Below are 10,643 nucleotides of genomic sequence, written 5' to 3'. Positions count from 1 at the left end.
AGCTTTATATATATATATATATATATATATATATATATATATATAAATAAAAGTTTGACTTTTATAAGCTATATATTTTTTTTTCAATAAAAATTTGTCTAATACGTATTGATTGTGTGCTTATAAAAATCATTTCAGGCGACAATTTATTATGATGACATAAAATGAGTATTGCCATTTCAGTATTACAGTTACAATAACTGAATGTCAGTGTGTCAAGAGATTTTAAGTAACTTGCTCACTACCACAGAATGCAGAGGTAGAATTCAAACCCAGAGCTTCCATATTCCAGAGTCTCTGCTTTGTTTCCTCCCAACCCAGTGTTCTGCTTGTGTCTATATTTGTAGGGTTAAGGGGTGAGAGAAAGTATTATGAAAGACAGGAGAATAATCATTCAAAAAAAGCAGTACTTGATTCTAAGTCTAATTACTAATGTTGTCTACAGTGTGTGGGTGTTTAATGAAGTTTGGAAATTATTATTTTATTGTACAAATTACAGCTCTTCAATTTACTGCCCCTTATTTGTTCAAGACTTGAGGTCATGAGATACCTAATAATTCCAGTGGGTTGTTAAGTCTGAGACTAATGATATTTAGAATCTATGGTCATTATACCTACAGCTTGATTACCCAGACACACCAAGTGATATTTGCTAAATGAATTCATTTATTTATTTACTTACTTTATTCATAACACTGAAATATTACATTTTTTTAGCTTCTGCTAAATTTGGCTGAGTGTTAGCATCAATATCTATTTATTTTCACTATCTTATTCATATTTTATAGTTCAGAAATCAAGAATGAAGAATGTTATTGTTTTATAGATTAAATACACTGATAAAGTAATTATAATATTTGTTTTTGTAGAGTTCAAAAAATAGAGGTAGTATACTCTAAGAAATATAACCTAGGGTTATATTTCAGTCCTGTGAACATTTCATATGTAGGTTTTATATAAAATATCACATGTAACATTCAGTATATTACTAAAGATATTTACATATTTTAAAATAAAACTAGCCTTTATTTCTTGAGTGCAAAGCAAAGTAGAACATAGGTTTAGTATATTTTATCTGACAGAATTTTAAAAATAAAATTCATTCTTAAGTCTAAAGCAAATTCTCACATTGAATTATGACTCTCAAAATGTGGGACTAGTGTATATATATCATTGTAAATCGGCATGTGTATATATTTATAACCCTAAAGTAGGAAAAAAAATAATAAAGAAGGCCTTGTAGTAAAAAATATAACATGAGATGAATACCAAAGATGAGACAGATGATATTCAAATTCCTTTTAAGAAATGCTATCATGATATTCCCTGTTCTGTGCCAAATACTTGTTTACATTCTCAAGATTGACTCACTGAAATTTATTGGAGAAACTTACATCTAATTATGTAACATGTGCCCTTAAGGAAATCAATTTCTATACTGACTATGTCTGAAAATGTATTCTGTCATGTACTCTCATGCCTCATGCATTTCCTTATAATCTCAGAATTCTGTTTTTAATTGTTTATTTTATTTACTTTATTCATTACACTTACATAATACATTTATTTTTTTTAGCTTCTGCTAAATTTGGTTTAGTCTTAGCATAAATATCTATTTTCACTATCTTATTCTTATTTCATAGTTCAGAAATTAAGATTTTTAAGTCTAGCAGAGAGATGTCATTTAGCTTAGGAACAGAATAACAATGATCGTTCTAAATAAAAACCTGAAATATGGGATCCAAGAAGGACTTTGCTTATGACTGATTTTAGGGAAAGTTCTGAAGCTTTTATTGGAAGTTAAAGTATCCTTTATTCAAGGAGGGGCTACTGATTCCCTCAGGCACTAACATTTCCTTAGGGATTAATAATTGCATTTAAAGTGGGTTTGGGATATAGCTCATAGGTAGAACACTTACAGAGTGGCCAAGAGGCCCTGAAAATATCAGCATCACACACAAAACATAATAATAAGTAAAAATTGTGTCTCTTACTTTTCTACCTTTTATGGCCACAACCAAGTGATAAAATGAGAAACTCTACTCAAAGACTGTTTACTACATATGATAAATGATAATAGGATGTTAAGTAATGAAACTGTATTTGTGGATCTTTCCTGCAGAGTACAGAAGAAAAAGGGATTCTCATTTAATTTCTGGATCTAGTATTAAAGTGTGTGTGTGTGTGTGTGTGTGTGTGCGTGCGTGCACGCGCGCGCTCATGTGTAGGTGTATAGTTTTATCATAGTGTGACTCTATGTCTCTTAACTATATCCAACTGATGATTTATTCTTATAAATTCTCCTTTGGTGACATCATTACTTCCTTGTAATGATACAGTAGCCTTTCCCCTTACCAAGATGTAAACTCTGTCGTGGCAAGATCCTTACATTCTTTCCTTTTTAATTTTTTACAAAACAGAGTAAACTTTTTTTTTTTTTAAGAGGTATCACTCACTTTATGTTTTGGAAACAACATGAAGTGAAATCTGTGTTTCTCTAAGGATTGGATAAAAAGCCTAAGGCTTTGTAAAGCCATAGCTGTGGTGTCCTTGACATTGTGGTTGTAAAATGTACAACAGCCTGCCATTCCTCATCTTCTGGGCTCAGTCACTCTGAATTTAAAGGACTTACTCTGAATGCCCAGTGTTGTACATAGTGGGGAATATTCTTTATCCTCCCTGACATAAGGAAGTACATCTTGGATGTATAAGATATCCAGATAAGTAAAGATAGAAGAATTTGAGGGGTAAATGAATTAAGAAGTTTTAAAGTAATTATAATGATTTTTAGTTTTTCAGACTAAAACAAAGAAAGTCAGTGTTGTAAATATCTTTTCAAAATAATTCAAGAAAATGATTACTACCATTACTACAGAGTTAAACGAGCTGGTCATTTTTGGACAATGAAACCTCAATATGATTGCTGATAAATAGAAGGAACTTAGATACACTGGTCCATCTCTTGCCATCTGCCATCTTACTCCTTACTCCTTCTGGGTAGACAATCTGAAAAGTGTACATGTTGGAGATGAAAGAGAACCTGTCTCTACTTCAAGATTATAATAATTGAGCTCCAACTGTGATGGCCATTTAATGATCTGCCTGTTTTTAAATGAGCTGTACGGGTCCTAAATGACCCTACTCTCTATGTATCCAAATTGGAAATGTCATAGTTGTCTAGTTCTTTTTGAACCCTGTATAACATTGGAAGCTGTTTTAATTTTTCACCTTTGAGGCCCTTTTTCTTGTGATAATGTTAAAGCTTCTGCTTAATTATTCATCTTTTCTGATCTGTGTCAGGATTTGCTTTGATAAAGAAGGAACAAAAGCTCAAAGTTGAGTTGGAAAGGCAATTAGACATGAAGCCATTCCAAGACAGGCAGGACCATAGTGAAAAAGTGAAACCCACAGCAAATGTGCCCCTGGTATTGGAGGCTTGCTGGTAATCATGCACAGTTTGTTTTAAGGGTCCAGTTGCAGAATTGTGCCAGAATTATTCTTTCTTTCTTTTTATACCACCATTTCCCAGTTGAACTAGGGGAGAAAAAAACAAAACAAAACAAAAAAGAAACACTGGACTTTTTAGCCTCAGGCTGAATAGCTGAAGAGATCTTTGCCTTAATCCTACCCAGAGGCACCAAAGTACCTAACACAATCACTTTGAGACTATATGAATGAAGCCCAAGAAAATAATTTGAACAAAATTAAGTCCAAAAAAATAATTTGAACAAAATTAAGTTAATTATGGGGTAAAGACAAAACCTTATCTTGTATTATTATTCTATTTTTTGTCTTATTCAAAATTCTTTTCCATTAAAAGTGAATATCCAACTAAATAAAATTACTTGGTAAATTATTGACAATGCAAATCTATTTGACCATGGTGATATCTTTCTTTTGCCGACCTTTATCATGATTTCTTTCTTTTGCTGACCTTTAACAGAAGACAGCCACATCCAAAATGGGTGTAATATCAATCTCTAAAATTCAGAGAGGAACTTCAATATGTTAGTCCTACTTCATTTTGCTTTTAGATTTTAAAAATTTTTGTAGCCATTTTCAATGAGTTCTAACAGATCATGATTTTCTTTTATAGGATATGTATTAAAAAGTGATTTGATCATCGTATGTTTCCCTTTAGTAGTATAGAAATAATATTTAAGCAAGAATTAGCTATTACACTAATTAACTTAAATAACTGGAAGAGTCTATTGTTAATTAGTTTTGTAAAGGATTATAAAGTGGCTATAATTAAATGCCCAAATTCTGTGTTTAATATATTTTTGCAAATGGTATATTTTGTAATATTCAAGGAAATTATCCAAGCGTGATGTACTTTAGGTAAAAAGAGGATTCAAAACCACTATTAAATTGAGTGACTACAATTTGTATGTCTGTGTTTCTGTGTTGTTTTGTTATTTTATAATACTTCTAATATTCACAATATATAATTTTCTCATATGTAAAATAATTTTATAACAAGCATATATTCTTTAGTTGAATAATGTGCCAAGTTCTTTTATATAGATAGAATAATTCTGTCAGTCAGCTTTTCATTCCTGTGACAAAATACTTGAGATAATAAAACTAAAAGGAAGAAAGATTTATTTGGGCTCATAGTTTCAGAAGTTTCTAGAATTGCTTGGTCCTGTTGCTTTGGGTCTATGGCAAGGCAGGACACCATGATAAGAATCTGTGCTAGAGCAACTCTACCTTATGGTGGCCAAGAAGCAGTGAGAGAAAAGGAAGATACCAGGGTCCCAATGTCCCCTTCAAGAGCATGCACCTAGTGACCTAACTTCCTTCCACTAGGCACTACCTCCTAGATTCTGTCATCTCCCAATAGTGCCACAAGTAGATGACCTGATGACCAAAACTTTAGCATTTAAACATTTGGGGGAAATTTAAAATTGAAACCCTAATAGACATGTGTATGTCTATTTCCAGAAATTAGATATTTTTTAGTAATCAATCCCATGGTGATATTTAATATAACAGGTGTTATAGATTATAATCCAGTGTAACTTGAACAAGATCCTATGCTTTGTAAGAAACACTTCAAAATGGCTTTTTAGCATGTTAACATTCCTAAGATTTTTTCTACCAATTTATGGATTCAATGACAAGAGTAGAAAGAGAAAGAACAGTTGGGGAAGCTTTTTGAAGAGTATATCATTTCCTATGATATAAATTTAGATTAATATATGCCTAAATTTATGTTTAGAAGATTTGCAACTATATTATGCATTAAAAAGATAGTAAAAAAAACTATATCACTATATTTTGTTTGTTTCTCTTTTATATTCTTTGTTTATTCAATTATTTTTTTCTTTTGTAAGCCTTGTTTGGATCCTCATCACCTCCAACCAGGTTTCCTGTGTGCTCTCCTTGACTTCAGTATCCCTTTTGATCTGGATACTTATACTCTTCCTCCCTACTGCCTCCATTCTGCCACCAAACCAAAACATTGCTAGTAAATGCTTAGGAGATTTCCTTTTTCTATAGAAGAGATTTCAAAGTCCTTATTTTTGATATTTGATAACTATTAAATTTGCATTTAACTTATATGCTTAGCATTTTTGTAAGCTATTCAATTCATCACATGTACTACCCCAACCCTACAGGTAAACCTCACTGGACTTACATATGTTTCGTGCTTTTCTATTCCCTAGCCTTTCTTCTCACTCATCTTGTTGTTGTAAATTCCTTCTTTCTTACCCAAATGCTAGTTAGCCTTCAAGACCCAATTTGAATTTTTTTGGTTTGTTTGTTTGTGAACTAGTTGCTGATTAGTGTAGCTCATCATCACAATTTTCTATGCTGGTGTACTATACTTCATATCACTCAGAAGATACATTATGACATCATAGGAATAGCTCATGTTTACTGGAACATGAGGGAATATTTGGGTATGATAGAAAACTTGGTCTGGGAAGGTAACTGTTCTTAGTAAGACAGTGCTGAAGGATGGCCATGAAAAGAAAGCAAGATGTAAAATGTGCAGAAAATGTTATAGACATATGCTAAGGCAAATAATAACAGAGATTGTTTAGGTCCATTACTGATGTTACTGGTGTCGAGTCACTTATTCTTTTTAGAAGTATTCTATAGACACACTAAAGATTAAGACTCACTGTTAGGACTTAGATTTGTTGCTTTAGATAAACTATAAGCTGCATGAAATAAGAATCTACTTTCCCTTGGTGTCTAGCAATCAAGAATTTCCTTAAATCCTTATTATTAATTCATTTATGTTTTGATTAGTTGATCATTAATAATAATTTTTGTTGTTGCATGTTGTGTATCCAAAAGACAAAGGGTATCTTTTTTTTTTTTTTGCTTATTTTGCAATATTTACCACTAAGATAGTAATTCTTCCCCAAACTGGAATTCTGTTCATTAATAAATTATTTTCTGGAATGAATATTGTTATTCTGATTATCTTAATTACACCATTAGTAAATAAGAGATGCCAGTTTTTGAAAGAACATATTTAACAGTGTATATTTTGGATCACAGATTGTAAAGCATGTTAATAAAAAAAAAGGTGAGTAAATACTTTAACCATTAAAAATAAAGATTTTTCATATACAAAAAGATTAGTCAACCCACTGATGTTTATTTACCTTTATTTACCTTGCCAGTTGGTAATATTCTAAATAGTGACAATGGAAGAGAAATTTTAGGATATTAACTTGACAGCCTTTTTTCTCCATTGGTAATAAGCAGTCGTGGCTGGCACATACTGCCCAGATGCTCTGTAATAGACACTGATCATTAAGTTCTTTATATGTACTATTTTAATTCTTAAATAATATTTTGCAGAACATAGTATCAATGCTTTCATTTTTAAGATAAGAAAACTTTCTTAGGAGGCTTAGTAATTTGTATAGGGTTCCAAATATAATCATATAGAGCTGGAGTTCCTATCCCACCACTCTGTCATAATAACTCAGATGACAACTCAATTTCTGCAATAAAGAATGTGGGAAGAATATGAATCTGGGATTTAAAAAGTAGGTTCAAGTGTTTTGTGCAAGTTATCTCTCACTCTGCGTAGTTTAATCATCAGTGAAAGTGGAGATGGTAGGCAGATGTTTCAGAAGGGGTAATATAAAGAACATGTTAGCTACTAAAAAGGAAAGTACTGTAAAACCAATGAAGAGTGAGTCACAGTCTTTCACATATTAATGAAGTGTAAAGTCTCAACAGATAGAACAGAGAAGTTTAATTTGAGGTGTGTTCAATATCATTAAACTTGTTTTTTAAAAACCAAAGTATCTATCATAGAATAGATGTAAAGCCCCAGATTTAATGGGGCTTTGTTTGTGGAGAACAAAATTTTGGATTTTGGTTTTATAACAGTGATCTAATAGGCATTTATAAAACTGTCTTCCAACATTCTTTTTAATGACAAGGGAAAAGAATGACATACCATAGCAGGGATCATGAAACAAACTCAGAAGAAATGAAATTGTAGAGAATGTGTTCTCTGACACAGGAAACAAACTAGTAATCAGTAATACGATGATAATAAGAAAATCTCCCAACACTTGGAAAAGAAACTGCAGACGTTTAAATAATCCATGGTCAAAGGGGAAGCTCCAAGAGAAATAAAATTAAAAGTAGATTGAGCTGGGGATGTGGCTCAAGTGGTAGTGCACTAGCCTGGCATGTGTGCGGCCCAGGTTCGATCCTCAGCACCACATGCAAAACAAAGATGTTGTGTCCGCCGAAAACTAAAAAATAAATATTAAATTTTTTTTTCTCTCTCTCTCTCAAAAACAAACAAACAAACAAAAAAAGTAGATTGATTATGGCATTTGCAGGGAAATGGATGACATTAGAGCAGATTATACTAAGTGAAGTTAGCCAATCCCTAAAAAACAAATGCCAAATGTCTTCTGTGATATAAGGGGGGTGATTCAAAATGGGATAGGGAGGAAGAGCATGAGAATAAGACTACCACTAAATAGGGAAGAGAGGTGAGAGGGATAAGGAGGGAGAAGGGGAATTGCACAGAAGATGGAAGGAGACCTTCATTGTTATACAGAATACATGTATGATGTTGTGAGGAGAAAAAAAAAAGTGTGTCACATTAGATTGGGTAGAGAGATGTGATGGGTGGGGAGGGAAGGGGAGGGGGGATAGGAAGGGCAGCAGAATAAAATAGACATTATTATGGCTGTATGTATATAGGTGACTGTAAGACCAGTGTGATTCTGCAACCTGTACAGTCAGAAAAATGAGAAATTATACCCCATTTGATTCAAATGTATGAAATGTCAAGATCATTGTACTGTCATGTGTAACTAAAAAAAGTAGATTGAACAGAATTAATATGAAAATAATACTTATCAAAATTTGTTGGACACACCTAAACGGTGCTGAGAAGAAAATTTTTAAGTGCATAAATTAGAAATGAGGAAGAAGTCTCAGGTCAATAATCAAAGTTCTCATCCAGAGAACTAGAAAAATAGAGCAAACCCAAAGCAAGTAGAAGGAAAGAGATAATAAAAAGTAGGTATCAATTAAATTGAAAACAGAAAAAAATAGACAAAAACAATGATCAGCTTTTTCTTTGAAAAGCTCAATAACATTGACACATCCCTAGGATGACTGTCAAAAACAAGAAAAGAAGAAAAAGGAATTGAAAAATTTAAGTACACAAATTAGTCATGTCAATGATGAACCCAGGCATGTGAGTAATTATCTTATAGACATTGAAAATATGATGAGAATGCTCCAAACAACTCTACATGAGTAAATTTGACAACAAAAATGGAATATAACAGTTCCTCAAAAAGCCTTATCACAGCACACAATAAGAAATGACTACATTGAATAACTCTGTGATCACTATGGAAATTGAATTTGTAATTTGAAAACTCCCCCCAAAATAAATCCCTAGGTCCAGATGATTTCATTGTAGAGTTCTGCCAATCATTTGAAAAAGGATTAATACCTTGAGTATATAATCTTTTCCAGAAAATAGAAGAGGGGGATCACTTCCTAGTTCTTTTACAGTGTTTGCATCACCCTTGTAACAAGACAAGACAAAGAGTTCAAAACAAGAAAATTACAGACAAATCTCCCTCATCAATATGGACACAGAAGTCTTTAAAAATTCAATGCTATATAACAAGAATGATGCCCTCTGGAAAACAGTATACTTTTTTCTTTAAAATTTAAGTATATAACTACTATATAACCCATAAATTGCATTCCTGGGCACTTAACCCAGAAAAAAATGAAGATTTACATTCATATAAACAAATTGTACACAGATATTTAGAGAAGCTTTTTTTCCTCCAAAACTGAAAATCATCAGGATTTCCTTGAAGAGGTAAATGGTTAAACAAAATGAAAATAACCTGAAGTATTGGTACATACAATAATCTGAATAAATCTCTAGGGAACAATGTAGGAAATGAAAAAATCATTTGTGGTAATTGGTAAAATGACACAATATCTCAGGATTAATGAATATATGATTCAAAACAAATATTTCTTTCATTTGTTTAGTCTTTGCCTGGCATTTTTATAGATTTTTAAAGAATTATTTTGATTTCTTAAAATCTGAAATGTAGGATGATGAATTCTTTATTAGATAATGGTATAGTGTTTATTTCGAGTGAGTAGATAAACACACTAAGACAATCTTCTAATATTTTATTTATTTCCATATTAATGGGGTTCAATGTGATATTTTAACACATATATACAGTATGCACTAATTGTATCTATCCTCCCTTATTTTCACCCTCTCCCTCCCCTTCCCAATCTGCAATAACCAGTATTCTGCATTGAAATTGACTTTTATCTTCCAGGTATGAAAGAGTACATATGGTGCTTGTTTTCCTGTGTCTGGCTTATTTCACTTAACATAATACCTTTCAGTTCCATCCATTTTGTTCAAATGACAGGATTTTATTATTCTTTATGGCTTAGTAGTATTTTATTGTGTATGTAAACCACATTTTCTTTATTGTTGATTAGTACCTAGGTTGATTCCTTATTTTAATTATTGTGAACATGTCCCAATAAATGGGTGTGTAGGTATCTTTTTGGTATACGGATTTTGTTTCCTTTAGATATACACAGCCAGAAATTAGATAGCTATATAGTATGACAGATATATTTTTAGTTTTCTGAGGAACCTCTATATTGTTATCTATAACAACAATACCAATTTACATTCCTATCAATAGTGCGTGAGAGTTCCCCTTTCTCTACATCTTTGGCAGCATTTCTTGTTATTATTGTAATTATTTGATAATAGCCATTCTAACTTGTGTGAGATAGTATCTTAATAAAGTTTTGATTTGTATTTCCCTCATAGCTAATGATATTAAGTGTTTTTTTAATATATTTATTGAAGATTTGTATTTCGTCTTTCAAGAAGTATCTGTTCAGATCATCTGCCAACTTTTTTTTTTTTTTAATTTTTTATTGTGGGTTGTTCAAAACATTACAAATTTCTTGACATATCATATTCCACACTTTGATTCAAGTGGGTTATGAACTCCCACCTTCACCCCATACACACATTGCAGAATCACATCAGTTACACATCCATTGATTTACAAATTGCCATCCTAGTGTCTGTTGTGCTCCGCTGCCTTTCCCATCCTCCACCCTCC

The 10,643-nt window shown here is 32.0% G+C and overlaps 2 protein-coding genes across 4 annotated transcripts in view; both read left to right on the top strand.

Moving 5' to 3' along the window:
- Positions 1-3,446, top strand: part of LOC107144384 (F-box only protein 46-like) — a 15,742-nt gene extending 12,296 nt beyond the window's left edge. The window contains exon 3 of the mRNA XM_048785914.1: positions 3,301-3,446. Within this exon, the coding sequence (XP_048641871.1) occupies positions 3,301-3,446 (146 nt within the window). The remainder of the gene's footprint in view (positions 1-3,300) is intronic.
- Pclo (piccolo presynaptic cytomatrix protein) overlaps positions 1-10,643 on the top strand; it is a 418,833-nt gene that overhangs the window by 63,580 nt on the left and 344,610 nt on the right. The window lies entirely within an intron of this gene.

The sequence above is a fragment of the Marmota marmota genome, unplaced genomic scaffold (genome assembly GCF_001458135.2).
Source record: "Marmota marmota marmota unplaced genomic scaffold, marMar, whole genome shotgun sequence".
NCBI classification, from domain to species: domain Eukaryota; kingdom Metazoa; phylum Chordata; class Mammalia; order Rodentia; family Sciuridae; genus Marmota; species Marmota marmota.
The sequence above is the reverse complement of the archived record's forward strand: the minus strand, read 5'-3'. Positions and strand labels throughout refer to the sequence as shown.